This window comes from Amphibalanus amphitrite, unplaced genomic scaffold, assembly GCF_019059575.1.
Source record: "Amphibalanus amphitrite isolate SeventyFive unplaced genomic scaffold, NRLGWU_Aamphi_draft 000863F_arrow, whole genome shotgun sequence".
Taxonomy (NCBI): domain Eukaryota; kingdom Metazoa; phylum Arthropoda; class Thecostraca; order Balanomorpha; family Balanidae; genus Amphibalanus; species Amphibalanus amphitrite.
In genome coordinates, this window is record NW_024882357.1 from 215,481 (window position 1) to 241,739 (window position 26,259).

The 26,259-nt window shown below is 51.5% G+C and overlaps 1 protein-coding gene across 1 annotated transcript; it reads right to left on the reverse strand.

Moving 5' to 3' along the window:
* Nucleotides 1-2,380: 2,380 nt before the first annotated feature.
* LOC122367333 lies at nucleotides 2,381-22,195 on the reverse strand. The gene is made up of 7 exons (XM_043340374.1): nucleotides 22,019-22,195; nucleotides 11,249-11,308; nucleotides 8,570-8,647; nucleotides 7,254-7,466; nucleotides 6,630-6,779; nucleotides 5,167-5,394; nucleotides 2,381-3,344 (listed from the first exon to the last, which is right to left on the reverse strand). The coding sequence occupies exons 1-7, from the start codon at nucleotides 22,127-22,129 to the stop codon at nucleotides 3,003-3,005; spliced, it is 1,182 nt and encodes a 393-aa protein (XP_043196309.1). The 5' UTR covers nucleotides 22,130-22,195; the 3' UTR covers nucleotides 2,381-3,002.
* Between the last annotated feature and the right edge of the window lie 4,064 nt (nucleotides 22,196-26,259).

Consider the following 26,259-nt stretch of genomic DNA (forward strand, 5'->3'; position numbering starts at 1 on the left):
GCTGAATTCGAATTTAGCAACCATTTGAACATTTACGAAGTAGTTTTGGTGACTTCGTAACATGTTACGAAGCTGTCAGAGGCGGTTGACACGTACTACGAATACCCGTCACGACGCCTACTGGTTGACCTGACCTGACCTGACCCGACCTGGTCTAAATGCTTCAAGACATCATCTGTGATCAAAACTAACACGATATTCGTGATCAGCACCCCGAAAAACCCCTTAGCAGCCACACTTTACGACTTTCTAACAGGTCCCGATTTTCCCGACTTTGGGTCATTGACCTGACCTGGAAGGTCAACCAATGACCTAGGACCTTAAAATTGGGTATCATCGGCTTCCTCTCGTCACGGGCAACACGCTCGTTTTTTCCGCGAAGCTCTAGCTCGATCAGGGGCCAAACGGCAAGGGGGGGTCCAACCGACCCCCCCCCCCCTACACATTAGAAGCTGGCAAACGCCGCACACATGCGAGGGTTAATAAGTTACACGCTTTATTGAGGTGCCAACGTGGCAGAAGCTGAAATAGGATTTAGGAAATAGGTGTATGATTATTCACTAAAGGCCGCTCGAAGATGATGAGCTTGAAAAACATCGCGTCTACAGACTACTATAACACTCTGGTGATGCTCTGCTGAGAAGTCACATTACATGATAAATATAATATAGTCACCACATATGGTGACTATAATACACATATTTTCGAGTCACGATACCTATTTCGATCCAACAATAGGATTTTTTGGTCCACATAGCTATTGTAACACTGCTATGGGCTACGCTAACATAGACATACATAACACACCGACTAACGTTTGTACTGATACGGCGTCTTGATTACGAATATGGGCTGAACCGGCTGAACGGCGTACGTATAGTGTGCATTTTACAGTCACCTAGCCTCGGTTTGGAGTGAGGGTCAATGTTGGAGCTTCGTTAGACACTTGCTCACCGATCAAATAGAAACCGGGTACAATAGCAGAGCAGGTATCGGTTGATATATTCATAGATCACAATATATCGTGATATATAGTGGTCTATGATACATACTATCACATACAAAGGCTTTACCTATATCATTAAATGAAACCCAAGCCAGATTCAAACAAAATGCCATTTAGCTTTCCACAAACGACTACTTACTTAACACAGAACGCTATTGTTAGTACATCGAAGCTAACGTGCAATGATGTTTTAACCCTCGCCCTGGCAGGGCATTTTTCATAACACGGCCTGGCAGGGGGGGGGGGGGGTCGATGCGACCCCCCCCCCTCGCGATTGGCTCCTATGGCACCTAGAAACACCAAATTTGGTAGGTAGGTGGGCCCCCTGGAGTTCTCGCCCCTGTGCAAATTTGGTTGCTCTAGGTCAATATTTAGGGGGGTTTTGGGGGGTATAAATGTAAAAATTTCGCTAAAAACAGGTCAAAAGTTTTTCGCTTATAACTTTTAATATAATAAAGATAGAGCAAAAAGAAAAGCACCAGTGAACTCAGCACGTCAAGGCGCGTCGAATGATATACTTTTTAGCTTGCTTAAGTGTACTTAAACTTTTTCTTAAATTTTAAGTAAACTTAGATTAATAGATTAAGTTCAAGTTAACCAAATTGCATCATATCGCATATCATTCGATTCGGCTGATCACCAGGAACACAATGATATCATTTTTTAAGCTCTAGCGTCATTATGTGCCAAGCTATTGGCAAAAACGTCATTTGACCTCAGTTGACCTCATTTGACCTGACCCATGGATAAGTACACCAAACAAAAAAGCACCAAGTGACCTGCTGTTAAGAACCGTGGTTTCAAAGCACAAAAGTGATAGAACGAAGCGGATATCTCCAGTATTTTCCGAATTTAGTATTTTCCCATAGGCTTAACATTACGACGTAGTGACCTCTAACTGACCTCAGGTCAGTGACCTCAAAAAAGCCGGACTATATGTTATACAACTCGGTGAACTTAGCACATCCTGAAAGTTTGAAGGAAATCAGTCAAAAACTGTGAGTTGGACAGGTGCAAAAAGAAAATTGAAATTTGACCGTGACCTTGTACCGGTTTTCCTGACCTAGTGACCTGACCCAAGGTCACCCGGACCTGAAATTTTCAGGTCATATGTAAAAAAGTTGCCCCATAGGCTGTGCCAAATTTGGCGGCGCTGCGCGCCACCGTTTTTACGCTATCTTCGAAAAACCTTAGGGGGGTCGCATCGACCCCCCCCCCCTGCCAGGGCGAGGGTTAATGCGGCGTGGTAGTTTCCGTGTATATTAGAATCAGTGCATTCTTGTGATGGCAGTTTTATTAAAAGGTACCTAATCTATGACTGCTACACTCAATTGTGTTAGACACGTAGCTGCTCTTAAAATCAAAACTACAGCAAAATTTTCATCGGATTTATTACGAACCCCGCATATATATTATACAAAGCAGGTACTTACATGCATGTCGTCAAAACACAAAACATAAACTGAAACACTACGTTTGAGGTAAGTCAAGCATCAAATCCAGCAGAAAGAAGGCTGAATTCCTATCCAGACGAAGAAATTCGGATGTCATTCTATTCGAAACAAAAAGCTGACATCCTGCATAGGGTTGGAATAATACGAAATGGTAAGTCAACAAACAAGATAAGTATGTCGAGAAGAAACATCACAAGCATTGGACATTGAAGCTTATATTTACATATCACAGATGATCGTCACAATTGACTTATGTGACTTCTTGCAGTGGTCTGCCACGGCAGATTCAGTGCACACATGACAATGGGCTGGCACACATTCGATCAAGATTAGAAACACAACATACGTAAAACGGAACACACAAGCGAAATGATTCGATCCCGCGCTACATCATTTACCAGCAATCATGGCCACAAAAATACGGTCCGACATAGCACGGTAGCACCGTGTCGACTGACACAGCGTCACACTCAAACACACCCCACTCTTCACTGGCAGCTGAGAGCTGAGAGCAGAGAGCTGCGACCGACCTCCCCGCACCCTCAGCTGCCGGGTACCTCGCGGTGTACAGGCGCCGGCGGGCTCCACGACTCAACCAGCACTCTCCGCAGGGGCGACGGCACCCTCTTCTGCCGTCCAGCTGAGCGCAATATGAACACCGGACGAGCCGGGGCGGTCCCCTCCCCCTGCAGATGACCCCAGCGGCAGCGGCGCGCCGCCAGGACCGCCGCCACCGCCACAGCTCCGAGCAGGAGGGCAGCGAGCAGCGCCAGGGCTGCCTGGTGGGCCAGCGGTAGCGCCCTCTGCTCGGTGGGCACCGCCGAGCGGTAGGTGCTGATCACCAGAGGCACGGAACGCTCCGAGGTCACTGACAGCAGCTCCACCTGTTGGCCAGACGAAGACTCAGGTCAGCGCCGGGGTCCACACAGCAGCGCCACTGGCGGCCGGGAGCGGAACTATTCGGCTCCGGTTGAGCGGCTACCAAACACAACCCTTTCCTAGGCTGCCCGTCAATATTTACCGTCTATTTATGAGCCAAATTTGATACAGGCCTGCTCCAGATGACCATTCCTAGCCCTAAGTGCCATCGTTAAATGTCCGCCCGGCTCCGAACTGACGTAAATCATGACGCCGAACTACACTGTCGGAAAATTTATCGACCATGTTGCGTCATCTTCGCGGCCGAGTATAATAACGCCAATTACGATGAGTTAGAACGATGTCCGATCGGACGGGCACCTCAGTGCCGCGTATCCGATGTGAATACATCGCAGACCAGGGCGGAGGCTCCAGGCGGCGGCTGGAGCCACAGGAGACCCGCGCTGGTTGTGCACTGTCGACATGATTTGAGTCTACAGTTACAACGAGAGAGAGAGAGAGAGAGAGAGAGAGAGAGAGAGAGAGAGAGAGAGAGAGAGAGAGAGAGAGAGAGAGAGAGAGAGAGAGAGAGAGAGAGAGAGAGAGAGAGAGAGAGAGAGAGAGAGAGAGAGAGAGAGAGAGAGAGAGAGAGAGAGAGAGAGAGAGAGAGAGAGAGAGAGAGAGAGAGAGAGAGAGAGAGAGAGAGAGAGAGAGAGAGTCGCGGATCAGTGAAGGAGAGAGAGCGGGATGATTGGAGAGAGGAGGAATACTTATAGATGATGAGGTAGCTTAAGTCGAGTGATAGATAAAATACGGATGGATAAGAAAAAGAGGGAGCCGAGACGAAAGAGAGAAACGAAAGGGAGAAGACGGCGACAGATATGGAATTCAATATCAGCTAAGCATTAAATGCAGGTTACTAGACAGGCCCGACCCTTTTTCCACGACGCTGCACTAGTATGCTCTCCACCGTCCCGTCGCGAGGGCATAGATCAGCTCGCACATGCGACCTCGGGAGAATTTATGGTCACCCGCGAGTCTTGCACGCCTGCAGCGACTGTGTCTAAAACGTACCGACCAGATAACACCCTGATAGTGCCTCCCCTTCCAGCTGACTCAACCTTGACCTCACGATGAAAGCGACAGCAATATAGAGCATGCTTGTCAGGCTATATTTAAGCTGTCAAGCATGTCCAGTTGGGCAACTAAACGATGCATAATTGCAAATAGCTCACGGGCCCGAATCATGTTTAGCACGTCACTCTGGCTCATTCACTACTGGATAAGGGATGTTTGGCGCATTATCAGATGTTAACTGAACCGAAGCGTCGTACCCCTACATTAGAGAGTAAACAGACAAGTTATGGATCTAATCTTGATCTACTGCAGAACATCAGCGTATGTTCTTTTATATCGATAAGCAGATTGAGAACTAAAGCGATCCCATTCGCATTTAGATACACCGCCTCGTTTCATAAAGCGAGTCCGTACCTTACGCCAGTTTTTGGGCTTGTATTGCAAGCGCATGTGAAGCAATAAATTTATTTCCCCTTCTCCCTTCTGTTCTTGCTTGCAAGATAAGTAAATTCAACGATTCAAACTATCGTCATCGCTTCACATGCACTTGCAATACAAGACCAAAAACCGGCGTAAGCTACGGACTCGCTTTATGAAACGAGGCCCTTCAACTCACTATCCCCAATCTCTGCATCGATAAACCGTTTACGTGACGGTACTGCCTTACTTGTATAAATAAACTATCTACAATCTACACCCACGTCCGACTTACGCTCTCGTTTACACAATTCTTGCATAACACATTCCCATGCATCTCTCCCCAGTCCTCACCTGTATATTGTAGACTGATTCGGGCCACAGACTGAGCGTCACCGAGTTGATATCGGTGTAGAGGTGGCCCTTGATGCCCCCGCCGCTCAGCTCCCAGGTGACCAGGTACTGGGGCGGCGCGGCGCCGGCCGAACGGTGCCGCTGCCAGCCCACCTGGACCAGCACCATGGAGGACGAGTCGCGCTCCACAGAGACCGTCTCCAGCAGCCAGACGCCGTCCGACGGGGGCTGAGGAGGGAGGGGAGGGAGTCAGGGGGACGAGTCGCGCTCCACAGAGACCGTCTCCAGCAGCCAGACGCCGTCCGACGGGGGCTGGGTGAGGTGAGGTGAGAGAGTCAGGGGGACGAGTCGCACTCCACAGAGACCGTGTCCAGCAGCCACACGCCGTCCGATGGGGGCTGAAGGGAGGGGAGGGAGTCAGAGGGGGCTGTGTGGCGAAAGAAGAGGGAGTCAGACGGAGTTTGAGGGAAGGAATGAATTAGAGGGAGACTGGGAAGGGTTAGAATCAGAGGGACGCTGGGATTAAAAATAACGACTCGACAGCATTGGTATAGAGTGATGGTAGGTTCGGTACTGTGGTAGGCTGGTGGCGGATGCGTAACTCAGCAGGCGGTACAGTATGGAGATTGATTTACGTTTACGTAGAAAGGTTGTTCCAACTGTCCTGAGTCGATATTGAGATCATCAGAATAAGGACTAGAGTGGTATGCTTCTTTTTACGGAATCAAAGTGCCGGTGACTTCTTGGTGTTCATTGTAAAGTGTTCTTTTGCACACAATGACGACTTCAATGCACCATGACAGGACCTTGCCGGCGAGGCGCAATGTCAAAGTCACATCGGTCACCTAGCGCGGGCACCCGGGCCGCGGCAAGCAGAACAATTCAGGGACGCAGACCGAGCAGCCTGACGAAGATGTACTCTAATCCCAACGGATGGGTATGTCCGGTAGGATGAGGCCCGATCGGCTAATCCGAGACTTAGCGGGGAGTCGGTTCATTGTCTGCGGCGGACAGGTCGCCGAGCGGTGATCATCGGAGACAGAACAGAGCTGATTCATCGGCAGTAAAGCGGCAGCTGCTGCCTGTCATCCGATATAATAGGGCGACCGACACCGACCGAGACTGGTCGTCAATATTATATAGCCGGGATATAAGGACGCAGCGTGTTCTGCAACAAATGCGTTGCGAAATGCCTGGAGATACTGCTCGCTGATGAGGACATCGATTGTTTTCGTACCTACATGTTGTTTCCGCGTTTATGTTGACTTTTGACATTTGACGACCAAGGTATATTCCGAAAATGAAAAGTTGCAAGCCTAAAACAAATCAGTGCATCGACTGAATGTTGCGAAACATGCACCTATCGATTGCAAGCAGAAGCTGCTCACTGTCATTTAGGTAGGTACTGGTATCGAAGAATTATCTGATATGATATACTGCACTTGCTCGATGCTTCCACCTACCTTTCTCTCGTGACTCTGTCGGCCGTCCGTCGCCGTCGCGTCATCGGACTGCAGTTCGGCGACGGCCAGCGGCCCGTCGCGGCCGACGGCCAGCAGACGGAGCGGAGTGTCGAGACCGACGTTCACCAGAAGCACGCTCTCCGCAGGAGTCTGCCGAGAGAAGGACAGAGGGAGGGGCTACCGTGAGGCAGAGCGAGTGAGCAGTCTCAATTCAAGTGCGGCTCATGGCTGCAACAAGGGTTCGGTAGCTGGGGGCAAAGTTGCGATGACGGTGACGTGAGGCCAATTTGAAGCAATATCAGGACCAGAATTCATTTTCGACATACACCCGGAGGGTCGATCATGTGATGCAATCCCGACAGGAAAGGTGCCTGGCCGGTCCGTTCGGGCTGTAAATCTCCTCACCAATCGACTACCAATTAAGCCCGGGACATTTAATCTGCCGATAAACAGGCACTAAATTGCCACCATCATCAACCCCATCCAGCTGTGCTCATGGCCTGGCAGAACAATGACTCGGAGGCACTCGACCATCCCATTCACCCTTGCGGTGGCCGTCAGAGAGGGTCCGAGTGTCGCCCGGAGGCTGGTAACCTAACCGGGAGTCCGGCGAGCGCCGCTCACCTGTACGAGCTCCTGCCAGCCGTCTCCGGCCCCGGCCAGCAGGAGGAACACCACTCCGGAGCGCGGCCGGTCGCACTTGGACTCGGAGAGCGACCAGCGGGCCTCGGCGCCGTCACGGCTCAGCTCCAGATCAGGACGGCACGGCGGCAGCGCCGGTGGCGCCGCCCGCGGCAGAGAGTGGAACTGGCAGGCCAGCCGACAGCCGGCATCATCCTGGAAATTGGAATTAGTGCACGCGGTTAGGGTTGTAGATCTCCTGCAGAAATGTCAGTTGCAGAACCAAAGCATTGCTTTACCTGTCGGCTTGTCGTACTAGTCTATATGCGTTTTAGACCTGAGACATTTATACTAAGACGCTATAGTTTTGAAATAAGACGTGCAGCTTATAGTGCCTGCTTCAGAGAAGACCGGCTCAAATCCATGTGCAAAGGACACTGATCTCCGCCCAGGCAGGCTGTCGGATCCTATACGCGATAATCCGATCAGCTTCGCTGGAGTGATCTTCGCGTGATGCATCTGTGGACTTATCTGTGCTTAGGTATATAGGGGCGCGCCCGCCCGCACCTGCGACCCGCCGAGCAGCTCTTGGATGTTTCTGCAGCGCGTGTATTACGCATTGTAAGTGCTCTTACTCGCTGCCATAGCCGGAAACGTAGTGTCTTTTAGCTCCACAACGCTCACTCATACTGCATTACTAGTCTTAGAAGAACTATGATCTGCTATTAGCTCCAATATTCTTTTGATGACGTATCAGTCTCCGTAGCTACATTTTATACGGTCGTAATTGGTCTGAATGCTCGTTACTAAGTGCTACGACTGGTATCCAGTGGTCGGCACTCGGTACTCGGTACTCGGTACTCTGTACTGGTTACTCGGTACACGGTACTCTGTACTCTGTACTCTGTACTCTGTACTATGTACTCTTTACTCTGTACTCGGTACTCGATAGGCACTCGATACTCGGTACTCGGTACTCGTTACTCGTTACTCGTTACTCGGCACTCGGTACTCGGCACTCTGTACTGAGCTGTACTCTGTACTCTGTACTCTGTACTCTGTACTCTGTACTCTGTACTCTGTACTCTGTACTCTGTACTCTGTGCTCTGTGCTCAGTACTCGGTACTCGGTACTCGATAGGCACTCGATACTCGGTACTCAATACTCGATAGGCACTCGATACTCCATACTCGGTACTCGTTACTCTGTACTCTGTACTGGGTACTCGATACTCACACAGTCTGGTAGCAGGTGGCAGGGAGTCAGAACCGTTACTCGGTACATACTCGTTACTATGTACCTGGTACTCGATACTCACACAGTCCGGTAGCAGGTGGCAGGGAGTCCAGGTGTCCTCGCCGTCCTCCGGGTTCAGAGAGCCACACTTCTCCCAGCACTGTGGACAGGTCGGGTGCGGTGGACGGTCACTGACCGTCGTCAGGTAACACAGTACGAACTACGAACACCGAACTCCGCTGACCGGGACCAGCGCTGTTTATTGGCCAGATGACCATCTGCAGCCCACGAGCTGTTTAATTATCGTGATCGCCCCTCCGACTGCGCTATTAATTTCGAAATGGCTGGTTGGTTAAGGCTTAATGAGCTTCACCTTGGGGGCTCAATCTCCTAACTCACGCGCTGCTGTCTGCCTGGATAGTCGGTAATGTCATCATAGAAAAGTCGTAGCCAGCCTATTTATTTGCATGTTGCATGAATAGAGCCCATCGTTTGCATCATTTGCACACTGTGCACCCTAGTTGTGAATCTAATTTTATCTTAATTCTCTAACAGAGATAGCGGGAACCATCGGTCACAGTAATCAGACAGTCACGAGAAGTTGGACTGATTCAGAGTCCTGGGCATCCGAAGATCGTCGTCCCGTTGCCGGCCATACACAGTACACACGCTCTGTCCTGGGAACTGATGGTATCACACAAAGACGGCCGTCCGGGGCGTCGTCATGGCGTTTGTCGCCTTCATCCGGCGACGCTATCACAGACTGCACATGAGGACAAAGACCGTGTAGTCGTCAGATTACACAGTCATCACAAGGCCCTCTCCAGTCGTAATTTCTGGCCATGTCGTCGTACACAAACACTGACCATCCACAGTTATCAGAGTGACATAAATAATACACAAGACCCTCATTTTCCGGCGAACAGATAGTTTTCAGGTCCGGCAGTGAGCTCTAGCGCGGTCGTCGGCCGCCGTCCCTACCCCAACCCATCCGGGGGCGGTGTAATATGGACGCAGTTACTCCTGCCTAATATCCACCAAACAGCGAGAAGCTGCAGGCATTGTCTGACGACCGGGCGGCCACGGCACTCCGTGGTCGGGGCCTCCTTCATTACCGCCGCGCGCACTAGGGTTGGTCCGCCGCCGGCTCAGCACGCGATACTGACCCTTACGCCGCCGGTGGCCGGGGGTGGTATTGAAACGGGCCGGGCGAGGCGCCGGCCGGCCGGCAGACTGCCCTGCCCGCGCCGGGCGCAGCCTGCCCGCCGGCCGGCGTGCGCTGCCTCCGGGGGGCAGTGCCGGCGTCGCTCATCAGTATGCCTCATTTCCCGGGTTTAGGGAGATGCACCGAGGGAAGTAATGACACCCCGTCTCGGCAGCCGTGCCCACAGTGCAGCGCCGGTGAGACGCCCGCAGCCGCCGGCGGCCGGCGGGGTACGCCCACTCCCCATGGCCAGGCTGATGGTAATGAGGTAATTAGGCTATAGGCTATCATCAGGGGCCCTAAGTCGCCTGGTGTTGTGATGAATAGTCGGCGGAGAGGGCGTTGTGAAATAGCCGCAGGAGGTGGACCAGGCGCCGCGCCGCGCAAGTTCTTAGTCTCTCAACCTAAAAGTGGTAAGGATAAAAAAAGGAGTGAACCAAAGGATTACCGTTCAAGTTATAGCAGTAGGAATCACGAGTATTCGGTGCTTGAGAATGAACTGGTTCATTGAGGATGCCGCGAAATTTATTGGCATGCAGGTATAGGTCTCAATAATAGTGTTCGTTCAGAGGCAATTGGCAAAGTATAAATACTGAACGATATGGGTTTTATCCATCGATCTGGGCACGTCTGTTCATTCAGTTGTTCACGTCGTCGTCACCACTATCTTTGCTGAGCCTAGCGTTCACATCTCAGCACGGTTCTAGTATCAGAGGTCCGGCCCGGCCTGATAGCGCCCTCCCGCGCCCTCCCCACCGTCTCCGGTTACCGTCCTGTCGAGCTTCCCCCGTCCCCTCCCCTGACGGACGGCGTCGTTTGCCGGTGCCGACAGCCCGGCCCATCGCGACGATCAGAAGACGGCGGAGCAGCGGTGGCCGCCGTGTCGCCCTGCAGGCTAGGTGTTCCTTCTGAGGCAGCGAGCTACGATGGCCACCGCGCCGCTCCAGCCACTGAGGCAGACAGAGAGTGGCCACTGGCCACTGCGCCGCGCCGGCCGCTGAAACGAACAATGCCTCCAGCTATACCCCCAGCCACAGCCGCTAATAGTCCATGTCTTGGAGTTCGGACCATCACATATCTCCAGAAACGGCGCGGCGGTGATGGTCTGCCGCTGATGGGCCAGCCTTCCCGCGGAAATCTCATTTTACAGGCCATCAGCGTCGAATGAAATTAGCCGCGCCACAGCGACAGAGACAAATCGAGTCTGCCCGCGGCTGGCCGACTCCTGAATAGACGTCGATGTAAAAACTCGTGTTTCAAAGACACCAGATAGGCCTGTAAGCCATGGTTTCGTGAGAGGGGTGAAGGCAATTACGCTGATAAAACCAGAGGAGCAAAAAAACGGACATTGATTTATTGTAGGATACCGGAAGAAAATGAAGCGACTATTCCAGCTTCTATCACTGAAAGAAATAAGATCGCTCGAGAATATATCAGGGTTTACAGCCGAGAAATGTGCGGTGCGGTTGACGTCGGCGGTTAGACACAGACCCCCTGTGACATCACGCACTCCCCTGACCCTCCGGACATGCTGGAGTTTACGACTTTTCTCCTTACCGTGAGGCAGCCGGCGCTCTGGAAGCACTCGCCGTGCGTCGTCCTCGTGTCGGCGCCATACTGAAACAGACGGTGACGCGGCCGTCAGTGGACGCTCGTAAAGCGGCGCAGCGCCGCGCCACGGTGACCTTTGTGGCGCGGACGAGCTCCGGTGACGTTTACGGCGCAGCGGAGCGCCGCGTTGGCCGCCGCCGCCGGAGGACGTCGTAAAATGCCGCTCGGGAGAAGCGCGATAGGATCTCGGCTGCGATGTTGCGCCGGTGGCGGCCGCCGAGAGACGTGTAGCGCCCGTGTTCGGGGGATGTCAGGTCATTGTAGAAGGTCATTGTAGAGAGGGGAGACCCGCGGGTGGTGGGAGGGTTGACCGCCCGGCACTGGTGTTAGCAAGAGGCCGGTGGTCACGGAAGGCACCACGGGTGGCAGGCACGCAGGCTGTGGTCCTTTACAGAGAGGAGGGAGAGAGAGAGAGAGAGAGAGAGAGAGAGAGAGAGAGAGAGAGAGAGAGAGAGAGAGAGAGAGAGAGAGAGAGGGAGGGAGGAAGAGAGAGGGGGAGAGTGCATATGGGTAAACACACAAGTCGTAGAAAAATGGTTGTTGCAAAACTTTGAGGACACCCTGTATACAGTGTACAGCATGGCAAAGACCGTGGGTTAGTGTTATGTTCATATCTGCAGTCGCCAGTCGCTGGTTAGTGTCCTGTGCAGCTCTGCAGTCTCCGGTGCTAGTGTCTTGTGTGAGACTGCAGTCGCCGGAATCGGCATATCGAATACAGAACAGCAGGCGGTGTCATGATTGCTAGTCGTGCTGCATTTACTAATATAATTTCACTCTCAGTCCTTGTTAGTGATATAGTACGTGCCTGCAGTCGATAATCAAAGATAGAGTTGGGGGCTTCGGTGGACTAGCATGAAAGAAAATCCGCCACTCTTGGTTGCCGCGAGGTCACAAATGTAGGTATGCAGTATCGCAGTCTCTATGATACATTCCTGTGGCGTTATGCAACATATCGATTTTCAGGAAGTGCTGTTTTATGCAAAAATGCTGCATCTAAGGCCTGCATCCGCTGTACCTATGCAACGGTGAAGCTTGTGGCGTAGGTTATTTCCAATTCATCGATCCAGCCTAGTGCCCGAAGATGGGGTTATCGCTCTCTGCGTCGGCTCGGTACCAGTGTACGGCTGTGATTTGATTCGATGGCCGGCCGGGTCGGTAGGCGGGGCGCCCGGCCCGTCCGGGCAGACCGCGCGCGCCGCCGCTGCACGATTTTATTGCCTTTGACGTATGGCCCGTCACTGGGCGGCGCTTTACTGCCGGGACGGGCCAGCTCGCGGTGCAGAGACGCCGACCGCCGCGCAGTGCGCAGCGCCAGGGATGTCGGTGAGGTGAGACGGGCAGCCACAGACCCACTCGGACTCAAACTCAGGCGTCAAACGCTGCCATTTCCGTAGAATCAACCTAGAGCCAACTAAAAGCGTCACACGCTGGTCAGACTTTTACCGGCGCGTGGTGGATTCCCAATAATCCACTTCCAGAAATCCTCATCACAACTCAGCCACCAAGGCAGCGCTGGTCCAGCGTTTCGGCGGCCACAGGAGCGGCCCGGAGTCTGTATCTCGCCATCTCCCGGCGGCTCTCGCCGCCCGCGAACGGTCATTAGCGTCGAATCACGAATGGCCAAGGTCAGACGCGCACGCTCTGCCGCCACCGCACAGCCGCTAAACGCCGCAGGTGCGCCATTTACGGCGCTGCTTCGCCGCTAGAGCAGCAGATGCGCCGGGTGTGCCGTCTTTCTGCATTCAAGTACGGGCAGACCGACGAACAACCCAATGAACCCATACCAGCATCAGCAAAGAGCATAAGACTGAATGTTCTTTTAAATATGTAAGGGACCCGCCTATTAGAAGAAGAAAGCGCTCGTGGGCCGTGACGGGTACCGAGTAAAAGACGTGTGATTTGAGCCGAGTCAAAGAGCTAACCTTGATTTGTGTACACGCTGGCGAGGAATGATCGAGAAGGTCGGCGTTTTTGGCGTTCCCCGTGGCGTTGCTGAGGATATTGGGTTTTGTTGTGTGGCCGGCCGGAGATCGTGTGAATACGACGGAAAATACCAAGATAACGAGTGTTTTTATTTACACGTCGCTACGGAAGAGTAAGCGAGCTCTTACATCAGCGGTGGGATACTGATACGACGCCCTGAAGGACTGAAAATCGGGTGATGTCCCTGAATGGCGGCGAAAGCGGCGCAACGCTATCAGAGAAAATCAAGATGGAACCGGGAGCTAGTGGGAATGCGGAATGGAGGCCACCGGTGTTCTGCAAGAATACCGAGGACATTCAGAGATATTTTCGTATATTCAAACGAGTGGCAAGGGCTAACGGCTGGTCTGAGGCCAGACAGCTGTCGGTCTTACCGGCGCTGTTCACGGGGGAGGCAGAATGGGTGGCAGAGGAACTGGAGTCTGCGGCACCTACCTCCGTCGAACAGGCCGAGCAGCTGGCTGTGAGGCTGCTGTGCCCTAAAGAAAAGAGAAAGGTGAGGTTGCATCAGTTTTATGAAGCCAGGCTGAGTGAGAAGGATGAACCTCGTGAGTTTGTTCAACGGCTTCGTGAGTCGCTGAAGGCAGGGATGCCAGACCTGAATCAAGAAGGTCAGGAAGAGCTGTTGATGGAACACTTACCTCGAGTGGTACCGTCAAGGTGGCAGCTAAAATTGTTGGATTGTGATGCAAGCGATGTGGAAGGGTTGGTCAGGCGGCTGGAACGCATGAAGACTGTGGAGCAGTTGCATCATGATATGACGAAGAAGCATGATGATGCCAGCCAGGTGAGGCTGGTACAGAGGACAAAGCGCTGCTTCAACTGTGGCCGCCAGGGCCACCTCCGAGCTCAGTGTTTCCGGGGACCCAGGGTTCCCAGTGCACCAGCTCCTCCAGCAGCGACGTCTGCAGGTCCTGGTGCCACTGCACCGGCTTCTGCACCGCAGACCAGGGTGACTGGAACCGGTGATCGCCAGCCAGCTGTTGGTGGTCTTCGCTGCTTCACCTGTGGAGGGGTAGGCCACTTCCAAAGGGAGTGCCCCAGTCGCAGAGAGGTAAGGAAGCTGAGCACCAACAGGGAGTCTGAGGTTAAAGTCAGAGTCACGATTGGAGGAATGTCCAGTGTGGGTGTTCTGGATACGGGTAGCGCTGTGAGTCTTCTGAGTGAAGAAGAGGTTCAGGAGCTAGGCCTTGACATGCACCAAAAGGATGATATCCAGTGTGTTGCTGCCAATGGGACTACTGTACAAGTATGTGGTCTGGTGGATGCCCCGATTGTTGTTGGGAAAGCTAGTGTCGAGCACACGTTTCATGTTGCTAGGAACCTGGCTGACCCGTTGCTTCTGGGCATGGACATACTGAGGAAGCTGGACATTGTGATTCACTGTGGGTCTGGAGAACTAAGTGTGGATGGAGAGAGACTGGACTTGTGTCGTCCTGAGGATGTCATCACCAGGCACCAGTTGTCCTGCCCACCACTGTCTGAAAGCTTTTTCAGCATTCGGAGGGTAGCAATGGCTGAGCCCCAGCTGTTCGAACCTGTCCCACTGAATGACCTGGAGATAGCTTCATCACTGTTCCTGCCCTGTCAAGGTGTGCCAGTGCGCTTGGTGAACCGGACAGATGAAGAGATTCTCATTCCGGCAGGGACTGTACTCGGACACAGAGAGGAGCTGAAGACAGCAGAGCTGGTGATGCCCGAAGTTGCAGGAAATCAAGCTGCTGAGTCTGTCCAGGAGCCCAGGTCGTCTGAGCAAGAGACGCTCCAAGCTCGCAGAGGCCAGCTGGAATCTGGGAGTTCAGCTGGTGTTCCAAGTGTCACCCTGGAAGAGGAAGTTAGCAGCGCAGCGGGTACCTATCGGTTGCCAGAGGTCGGGCATGTGCCGGAGCCCTACCAGTCGCAGCTCCAGCAGATGCTAGTGGAGTACAGGGATGTTTTCTCACAGTCGAATGAAGACATCGGACGGTACGTCGGTGACAAGGTCATGAGCATTGACACGGGAGATGCGAAGCCCATCTGTCAGCGTGCGTATCGCACTCCGTTCCATGTGCGAGACAAGATGAAGGACAAGTTGGAAAGAATGCTACAGCAGGGTGTGGTCGTGGAGTCCCATTCGCCTTGGGCGAGCCCCGTCGTGCTCGTAAAGAAGAAAAATGGAGACCTGCGCTTCTGCTGTGATTTTCGGGCGGTGAACACGGTGGTAAAGCATGATGCGTACCCTTTACCCCGTATTGAAGATCTCTTGGAAGCCACTTCTGGGTCCAGGTACTTCTCCATTCTGGACCAGACCTCTGCGTACTGGGCGAACCCACTGGACCAGAGCTCCCAAGAGAAGACAGCATTCATCACAGAGTATGGCCTGTACCAATGGACGAGACAACCATTCGGTCTTAAAACCAGTCCTGCCTCCTTTCAGAGAATCATGGAGGATGTGTTGGGTGAGCAGCTGCAGAAGCAAGCAGTTGTTTACCTGGATGATGTGATCCTGTTCACTGATGACCTGACCAGTCATCTGAAGTACCTGAAGGAGACACTGGACAAGTACCGAAGCCACGGGCTGAAGTTGAATCCCCAAAAGTGCCTGATCGCAAAGACTGAGGTCGACTTCTTGGGACATCGTGTGAGCTGTGAGGGAATCCGACCATCCGCTGCCAAGCTGGAAGCACTCGAAAGCTGGCCCACTCCGAGGACCAGTAAGGAGTTGCGAACGTTTCTGGGCTTCGCTGGCTACTATCATCGCTTTGTTCCAGGGTTCTCTCAGAAGGCAGCACCTCTCACTGACCTTTTGCAGAAGGACAAGGACTTCAACTGGAGTGAGGAGTGCGACAGGAACTTCAAGCAGCTGAAGGAGGATCTGCAGTCGTACCCGGTGCTCCAGTGTCCTCGGATTGAAGAGGAGTTCACACTCACGACTGATGCTAGCCTGACCGGCTGGGGAGCTGAGTTACGCCAACCTGCGGGAGTGATAGCATTTGCTTCAGGCAAATGGAACTCAGCCGAGTCAAACCGAAGTGTCACGGAAAGGGAGTTAACTGCAGTAGTGAAGGCCGTCACGAAGTTCAGACATTACCTACTGGGAAAGCACTTCACTCTGAAAACGGATCACGAGGCAATCAAATACCTTCAGCGCTCGAGAGTACCGTCGGGACGGCTGTTTCGCTGGCTGGAACTTCTCCAGGACTACGACTTTGCCGTGGAACATGTTCCAGGACGAGTGATTCCACACGTCGACGCGCTCTCGCGGCGTCCGTCCGAAGGAGCTCCGACCGAGCGACCGGCTTCACAACTACGACCAACGGCCCCTGAGTTCAAGCCGAAGAGTCAACAAGAACGAGAAGAGAAAGAAATCGAGGGAAAACGAACGGAGGAACCTGCTGGTGCTCAAGCAAGCCGAGCTGTGATCAGAGAGACCAGGATCCTGGATGATGAAGAACTCTCTCTAGCTGAGGAAGTTGGAAGAGATCCAGTGCTGAGTCTGCTGAAAAGTGCATTGCAAGGCAAGGCAATCGATCCGGAGGCGCTGACTTCCGACCAGCGAAAGGAACTGGAGTTCTATCAGAGAATGGATGGCCTCATGCTGAAGCAGGGAGTGATCTGGCGGAAGACATCGGAGTCTATGGATCCACAGATGTTGGTGCCTGAGAAGTTGCGCGCCAGGGTTTTGTACTTAGCCCACGACACGCCTTTGGCAGCACACGGAGGTGTCAAGAGAACATTGGGAAGAGTGAGCAAACGCCACTACTGGTATCGTATCAGGCAAGACGTCCACGACAAAGTACAGGCATGTCCTTCCTGTCTGGCGGTGAAGGCGAAGACATGCAAGACCAAAGATGGACGAGGGACGGTGCCCGTGGTGGGAGAACCTCTGACGCAGTGGGCAGCTGATATCCTCGAACTACCAGCAACGAACGAAGGCTACAAGTATGTGCTGGTCGTTACGGATTATTTTTCCAAATGGGCGGAAACGTTTGCATTGAAAAACCAGACAGCAGAAGCGGTAGCGGAATGCCTTCTCCGAGTGATCTGCCGTTTCGGTGTGATGAGCTCCATACTGACTGATCAAGGTCGCAACTTTGAGAGCAGCCTGGTCAGCGCGCTGTGTAAGCTACTCGGAGTACGCAAGCTGAGGACCTCGATCTACCACCCTGCTTGCAACGGACAAGTCGAGAGATTCAACCGTTCTCTGGTGGAGAGTCTGAGACATTTCTGCCAAGCGAATGGCTCGGACTGGGTTCGATGGCTACCGTTGGTTACTTTCGCGTACAACTCTGGTGTCCATGCTGTGACCGGATTGTCTCCATGGGAACTGGTGTTCGGCAGGGAGGCTCGGACACCGGTTTGTGTCGAATTCGAGGAAGAAGTCAAGAGCCTGTCACATCGGGAGCACCTGAGTCGACTGAAAGAGAGGCTGAAACAACTCCGAGAAGGGACGCTGCTGAAGATCGAGGAGGACCGATCGAAGAGAACCGAGACGAGTGAGATGAACTTCCAAGTGGGAGACCAGGTCTACTGCAGGAATTTCACGGCGGCTAAGGGCAAGAAAGGGAAGTTGCAACCGCGGTTTGAAGGACCGTATCGAGTGGTCGATGCGAGACCCCCAGACTACCTCATTCGGAAGGGGAGACGAAGGCGTTTGGTTCACGGCTGTCACTTGAAGCCAGTGAGAGGGCGCTTCGCTTCTCTGGCGTTCGACTCTGGCATGGCTGGAGAAAACAGCCCTGCGGAGGCAGCATTCACGGGAGAAGCGCTGTCGCTCTGTTCAGAGGACGAGTCAGAGGAGGTGCTGCAGACTGATCGGGAGTCTGCAGCTGCCGTTGGGAGAACGCCTACAGACAGGGACGCAACATGTGGTACCGATACGTTCGGGTACTCGAGCCGGGGGACGGAACACGGTAGCAGACCACGGTGTGCGGTGGAGGACCGCCACCAGGTACCAGGTTCCGGGCGCCAGGCGGCGGAGGACCGCCGACGGAATGCTGATCCAGTGGATATCGGACGTCAGTCGGCGGCGGAGGGCCGTCGGCAGGACCCCAGCACGGACGAACCTGAGGCTGCAGCGACTCAGAGCCGGGGACAAGAGGGCGCTGCTGTTCCTGAAAGTGCAGTGACGGAGGGCCGTGGACAAGAGGGCGCTGCTGTTCCTGAAAGTGCAGTGACGGAGGGCCGTGGACAAGAGGGCGCTGCTGTTCCTGAAAGCGCAGCGACGGAGGATCGTCTACGGGAGGAAGCTGGTGTGCCAGAGAGCGTGGCGGAGGAGGACCGCCGGCAGGACTCGAGCACGGACGATCCTGAGAGTGCTGTGGTGGATGGCCGTGAGCAGGAGGACGGTTCTGCTCGTGAAAGTCGAGGGACGACGGAGACCGGGCTGCGGGACGCAGCCGGTGCTCATGCTGACCCAGAGGCGTACGGGTATACGCGTCGTGGTCGTCCGTTACGACTGCCCGCTAGATATCGCGAGTAGTGCGGCAGTGCGAGAGCCCTAGTGAAGTGCAAGTCGCTGTGCTGAAAACCGATTTAATGTTTGAGTCTGTGAAGTTTATCGTTTTCAGTTCATTTGGTATTGCGATTCGGGGAGTTCGAGTCGGCATAGTGTGTTTGTGCGCGTGCTTTGAAGCTGCTGCTGTGAAGGGTTTGGTCTGTGTTTGAGCCGTGCATAGTGTATGTAGCGTGATGACTGATGTTATCAGGTCCTTGAGACAGGGGGAGTGTAAGGGACCCGCCTATTAGAAGAAGAAAGCGCTCGTGGGCCGTGACGGGTACCGAGTAAAAGACGTGTGATTTGAGCCGAGTCAAAGAGCTAACCTTGATTTGTGTACACGCTGGCGAGGAATGATCGAGAAGGTCGGCGTTTTTGGCGTTCCCCGTGGCGTTGCTGAGGATATTGGGTTTTGTTGTGTGGCCGGCCGGAGATCGTGTGAATACGACGGAAAATACCAAGATAACGAGTGTTTTTATTTACACGTCGCTACGGAAGAGTAAGCGAGCTCTTACAAATACAAGATATTTGGGCAAAATATTTTAATGAATTGGCATTATTCAACATCAACAATATCGGCAACGAAGAATTTTCGATGAAAGCAGTCCAACTCAAGTTAGGTACATATCAGTTATCACCGTTTCTACCGGAGACCCAGCCCCTGTGCGCGATCGGCAGTCGGCACCTTCGAGGTCCGACAATCTCAATCCACTCAGTCGACCCAACAGACTGTACTGAGGCAGAGCAAGGTGCAGGCGAGCTTTTGTCGCCTACTTAGTGGTCCAGCCGTGGGATATATGTAGGATCGCGGGGGAAGACTGGCAGAGTTAGAGAGCACAGAGCAGAGAGGACCGAGGGGACCGACACAGGTCAGACGGGACCTACACAGCAGAAAGGACAATCGATCGTCCCTGCAAGAGGGCCAGTTTTAGTGGGCTGCGAGTGTCTGAGTGGTCATTGGAAGGCGGTGAGAGTAACTGTGACGGTCAGTGTGAAGCTCTTGGATATGGTGCTCGGTCGAAGAAGTCTATTGCTGGTAAAATAACGATATCGTTGAGAGCTGCTGCGAGGAGCATGATAAATGTAGGAAGTATCATTAGAATATATGACCTTCTCCTTTCCGAGGAGAAGGTCATATATTCTAATGATGCTTCCTAAAATAACGATAGGCTAAAACGATAAGCTGACAGCTCGGCGGGGCATTCTCAGGAAATTGTTGAATTCTTCTAAGCAAAAGAAGACCTTTCAAGTTTCGTTTTGTCGCTTAAAACACAAACACCTGCAACGAAAGTTAAAAACGACACATAGATACTCCAGAGACCCTTTGCGCTGCAACTTCCCTCGTTTTTCTATTCAACATCGTGCTGCCGGCATCGGCAATAGGCACTGCGACCGACCCATTGTGCTTGCACAATGAATAGCGCAGTCACGTGCGTGCCCTCCCTGTCAACACTGTCCCCACAGCCCATCACATCCCGATCGCCCTGCCGCGAACACACGTTGGCTGAACACGCAGATGCCGATCAGATAGCGCTCGGCCACTGTTCCACGCGGCTGTATGTGATTGGTGTTGCGAAATGCGAGCCCTTGGTGGTCAGTTGCAGACCCTGCACAAAGGCACAGCCGGGCATTGTTTGGGTCTCGAGTTTCAGTTCGTGGATTGAATCCTGAGGAATGTACCTATGCAATAGGTATGGCAAGATGTTGATTACTAAATTTAGCATGCACTATATAAACGGGTTTGCATCAGCCTATAACATGAAGTTAACAGTGAAAAAACAAGCATATTAAGCTATATTAGTTCATGAACATAAAATATGAGCGGGTGCAGGTAAACTCATATCTACGAGGGGGTATCGAAAAGTTCTGATCATCACCACGAATGAGATGTGATAGAAATTTGATTTTTTTACATGATGTTCATTACTCCTTTACAAGTCACCACACACGACCGCAAACTTTTTGCATCGTTTCTTGAGCTGCCTCAGGCGGTCATTGTAGGACCTTCGCACTGTCCCGTAAATCACTGCTCCATCTCATCAATGACGTCATTTCTGTCCTCAAATCACCGGCCATACTGTGGATTCTTCATCTCTCGTAACAATCAAGAGTCAGTTAATACCCGGTCAGGTGAATTTCTTAGATGCGGTAGGATTTAATGTCCACATCATGTTCTTTCTTCAATCGCAGCTCAGGACGAATGGGCGGGAGCGCTGTCGGTGCGGATAAAACATCTTTATTGGGTTTTTTGCGGCAATTCTGCTTGAGGCCATCTCGCAACTTCTTCAAAAGTGTGCAGTGGTGCTTGCTTATCATTATCCGACCATAATCAAGACAGTCGGTAATGGCTATCCTATGTCAGATCCAGAACACTGATAGCATTGACCTTCCATATCAGCTTCTGCATCTTCGCCTTTTAAGAAGGACAGATGTGCCGTGCTTAAACTTCTTGATCATCTTTTTGTCTCTGGGTCATGCACATAGACCCAGCATTCGTCACAAGTCATCAAATTATGGAAGATGTCTTCAATTTCCTAAAAAAAGGCCTAGTTTTGATTTCGAAGGGCCAAGACGCATTTTTCTCTTGAACAAAGTAGACACACGAACTTCTAAGCGGGCTGACTCCTTTATCGTCTGTAGTTCTTCGCTGATAATATTTTCAGGCACTGTCAGCATTGAGATCTTTCTGTTGCACAATCATCTGAAAGGTCACACGACGATCTGTAAGGATGAGGTCCTCCACTTCTTTCACAGTCACCAGTCACCACCTTGTCAGTCACTGGCAGCCACTCACTTCTTGACTCCCCTGCAAGGGCTATGCAACCAAGTTGAAAATTATTTCTTCATTTTCGGTAAGTGCATGAGATGGGCTTTCCTCGCCATAAACTGATTTCACGTTCTTGATGTATTTTCTCAGTGTGATACCGTTTCAAATGCATTAGTTTGATGACGGTTCGGTCCTCAATGGGCCCAATACTCATCTTTTTTACTTCTAAGTCTCTCCTACATAAGATAAAAACAATTCTCAGGATTCTCTTTGCGGGAACATTGTTCTTAAGAACCAAACATAATATCAACCAAAAATCATCAAAATCGGTCTACATCTTCTATGTGATGATCAGAACTTTCCGATACCCCCTCGTATGTAATAACGTGCTACACCACAGCATGCCAGCGGTATTCAATCCTGTATAACCCGGCAGCACTCTCACCACCCCGTTCCTGAGCGTTGAGTCTCCCCTGTCTAACTTTCTCACCTCGTCCAGACACAGAGCGCGGCACTGAGCCGTCCTGGTAGCCCGTAACTCGGCTCCAGCCACGGTCGCCGTCAGCCACGCACACCAAACCAGCGCCACTCGCACCGCCATAGCTGCCCGCCGTCTGCACCGTCGCAACCCACCGCCGCCGCGCCCGTCCGCTCACAACTGAGCCGATCGGGCGGGCGCCGAGTCGGGTGCTGCCGCCCACCGCTCCCCGCCCGGGGCGCCCGCCGCCGCCGCCGCCGCTGCCGCCGGTCCCGCGCACACAGAAAAACTCTCGGGCCGGCTGGAGCGAGAGGCTGCTCTGTCCAGCCGAGATGGTCCGCTGAGCTGGACCGAGACCACCCACTGTGCTCGGACCGGCAGGAGCATGATTAACGAGACGGTGCGTTGTTGCATTGTTGAATAGCCATCGGAAGCGCAGCGTTCAGAAGAAAAGTAAGACTGATGTCATCTAAAGGCAATAAAAGGTCACCAATATATTTCGACAGTCACTTCTGATAGATGCTGTCTAAAACAATGGCAACATCTTGAAAGCTCACAGCTCAACAATGTAATGCGATATGGCCTTTCGTTCAGGTCATTAACTTCATGAACTTGAGTAAAATTGAACATGTATGCTTTGAGGGTCATATATGCTTTGAGGAACTCGAAAAAATAACCGTTTTATGAAAACTGTTTTTTTTTTCTAACATTTGACTCAAGAAAGGCACGATATTTATTTTCCAAGCACCGTATTCCTCTCGTCAAGACGCGTCGAGTGAATTATAATTTGTTCTTGAAAAGTCTCTTCCAAAATTTGACCCTGAGGTCAAGGTCATGGCCTGACCGAAAAAGGCCATGCTGCATATATCAGTCGATCCGTATCGTCGACCCGAACACGTTCACGGTTTTCATCGCTCTACCATGTATGTCAAAAGTTATTGCCAAAAAAACTGCTGGGGACCTTATATGACCTGACATGACCTCGGACACATGTAAGGATGGGGTTGTCAAAACACGTAGGCAAAGCCCCCTGGCCCAGCGTAGGTTAACTCCATGTATTCGCTCGAGAGCTATGACTAAGAATTAAGTAAGCAGATCGTAAAAATTGAGGATATTTTACATTTACCTAATGACCTTTGGTGACCTGACCTTTACCTCAGCACAAATTAGGTACCGAAATACTTTTTGATAGCCTTTCGTCAATGTCACCTACCACTCAATGTTACGTGTGGTCCATTAGAGTCGAATGAGAGTCGTCCGAGAGGCGAGACCGAGCGCCTAAACCATAAATAAAATATGAAGTGTAGGTAATATCCACGGCCCACGGGTCATAAGAATAATTCGGATCGGATGCGGGCGGGCGGGCGATGCGGGTGTTTTTGCGGTGTTTGCGTTTGGCGGCGGGCGGCCGTAGTAGCGGCGGTTTGCGGCGCGCGGCCGTTTTTTGCGGCGTTTTGCGGTTTGCGGCGGGCGGCCGTTTTTTATGGCGTTTTTTGTGGTTTGCGGCGGGCGGCCGTTTTTTTTGCGGCGTTTTGCGGTTGCCGGCGGCCGGGCGTTATTTCCAGTGTTGCGGTTTGCGGCGGGCGGCCGTTTTTTGCGGCGTTTTGCGGTTAGCGGCGGGCGATGCGGGCGTTTTTTTTTGCGGCGGCGGTTTTTGCGGTGTTTGCGTTTTGCGGCGGACGGGCGTTTTTGCGGCGTTTTTTGCGTTTTTTTCTGCGGTTTTGAGCGGGCGAGCGATTATTTTTTGTTTTTGTTTTTTTGCGGCATTTGCGTTGGCGCTTTGGCGTCCGTATTGTGCGTTTTGCGGTTTTGCGTTTTGCGGCGGGCGGGCGGTTTTTCACAATTAAAGTCCCAACCTTCGGATCCGCAGAGCTGTTCGACAAGCGCTGCCCGGGCCTATAATTCGGATCGGATGCTTTAATGGCTTAGCAAGAAAAGATGGTCTAAAGCAGTTATATGCAATATGCTAAATACAATATGTCCAGATCCAAACGTTGAATTCGGTTGAATTAGTTAACCGTCCCGAGGGACCCCGGTCCCTCAGGACCGGGACAGTCGCGCTGACGATAACCCCACCTCACTTCACATGAGCCATAGGCGGCGGAACGGGGAGGGCACCGGGGCACCGTGCCCCCCTTTGATTTTGGCAGGTCGTACTCGTGACTGAGAAAATAAGAACATCCACTAATTGTCATGGGTGGAGAACCTGCCCCGGCCACCCCGGCCGTGGCCGGGGTAACTTTCAGCCTACCCCGGCGCGGCCGGGGTAACTTTTTCCACTATTGTATTAATCCTAAAAGCTGTTTCCATACAAAAAAAAAAAACTGCCACCTTTAAAAGTGTCACATTATTCTTACCTACCTTGAAAAGTTTTGAAAATCTATTCATTTTGATTTTGGAGCTTCGATGTGCTGAAGTCTTTTCATCTCGGAGCCCAAGTTTCATCAAACAGAATTAAATTATGTTTAAGAGCCGTTATCGTAAGATGGCACTGCAATAAAATCACAAGACAGGACGAGGGTAATATCAGTGAGATAGAAGAGCATCAAGGACGAGCTGCTGGGGCTCAAGGCTCCCCCAACTTACCCGCGCCAGGGTGGTGGCCTTATCGTAACACGTTGAGTCGAGAGGTGGGAGGTTTCACGCTCCTTCTAACTCGGCTACTGGGCTACGAAGCGAGAAGCGGACGACGTTTGAAAGAGCGACAAACGTGACCAGAGAAATCTGGTCATGTTTAGGCAAGCTCAATAATAAAATCACCACAGACCATCAAAAGCCAAATTTCTCTGATTTTAACGGTCTCCGACAACTTTTCTCAACAGTTCATGAACATAACGGAGCTAGAACAGTGCAAACAAAACATTCCATAACTCGTTTGTGGATCGGACGCGAATAATATTTCATCTGCGAGCTAAAATCAATAAGAGGACCAAAGCGGTCAAATTGGACATTTTTGTCTGGGAAGGTTGCAACTTTCCAGGAAATAAGCTTTGCAAAGGGCATGATCGCAGTTTTTTAGTACGATTATACAGGAAATTTGACCTGATTACCTGACACTATAGGTGACCCGCGGCCGACATTTTAGGGCGTGATGCAAAATTGTTGTTATAATTACGAAATTTTGGGCACCTGCGTGCAACATGGTTTCCCCTAAAAACTAAAAACTACACACATCCATTATTCCATGCCACAGAATAGGGGTTTGCTGATAGTGATAACCGTTGACAAACATTTGAGCATACCTATAGTCTTTCCGACTTTCGGTCGCCGGCCGGGGTAACTTTTTCTAACATTCTCCACCCATGCTAATTGTTATTTCCCGATTGGCAAATTGAAGAGTTACGAGTATCACGAGACACCTATCGGATGCATTCAAAACTGCTGCACTATAGATGTCGCGCATAGCCGGCTTGTTGACAAGGAAGTCAACACAAACAGAGGCATACAGCCTAGAGAGAATTGGTAGTTACTGCTTCTTTGATTTTTACTTTTGGTATTGCACTTTCTGTTCCAAAAGATGCTCAGTTATTCATAAAGCGAGAATATCTCGCATTTTATTACCAATTTTAATTACGTCATTTCCTAGCTCAGTTTTCTAAAATTATTATAGCACCCTTGATGGTTGTTGCATTTGTGACGCGCATATTTACGTCTGGACAACGAGTTGCGTTGGAGAGGCCGGAAATAGTGGCGATTTCAGGACCGCAAGAATGGACCGTCATTGGAATGATTCTTTTTTAAACCGTGCACTGTTTTCGGCCGGAATTTAATAGTTACTACAAAATATTTTGTAATTACGTTTCCACCAAAAATGAATGCCATCAGGGCTAAATTTTTAATACTATTGCATTTTGTCAAGAAGCATATAGTGCTGTTATATTGCAGTTTTAGCGCGTTTGTTACAAAATATGAAGCGAATAAGCGTCAGTGTAATTCATCAACATTGCCAGAAGTTAACTTGACGGAAAGCTATGCTAATTGCTCTTGTCCATCCACTAAAATTTATTAAATATTTTGATTTTTGTATTCCAAAAGGAGAGGGAACTATTTCATTTGTGCCTTCATGTCAGAAATGAAGGTGGATCATTAAATTTTCAACGCAGTTTACAAACAAGCATTTGGTCTTTCTCGTTTATAAGCAGTGGCTAAGAAAAGGTTGATCAATCCTGAAGTTCAGTCATCGTACCTCAACTTAGCAGCAAGATCCCCCAAGGACAGAGGATATATTGTATACATGTCCTGTAAATCAAAAC

What these genes read in the sequence shown, in the direction of transcription:
- LOC122367333 (XM_043340374.1), bottom strand. Translation starts at nt 22,129, where the DNA reads ATGGCGGTGCGAGTGGCGCTGGTTTGGTGTGCGTGGCTGACGGCGACC. An exon ending in AGAGCGCCGGCTGCCTCACG is followed by an intron (nt 8,648 to 11,248) that starts GTAAGGAGAAAA and finishes ACCTGTCCACAG; the next exon opens with TGCTGGGAGAAGTGTGGCTC. An exon ending in GACAGAGTCACGAGAGAAAG is followed by an intron (nt 5,395 to 6,629) that starts GTAGGTGGAAGC and finishes CTCCCTCCTCAG; the next exon opens with CCCCCGTCGGACGGCGTCTG.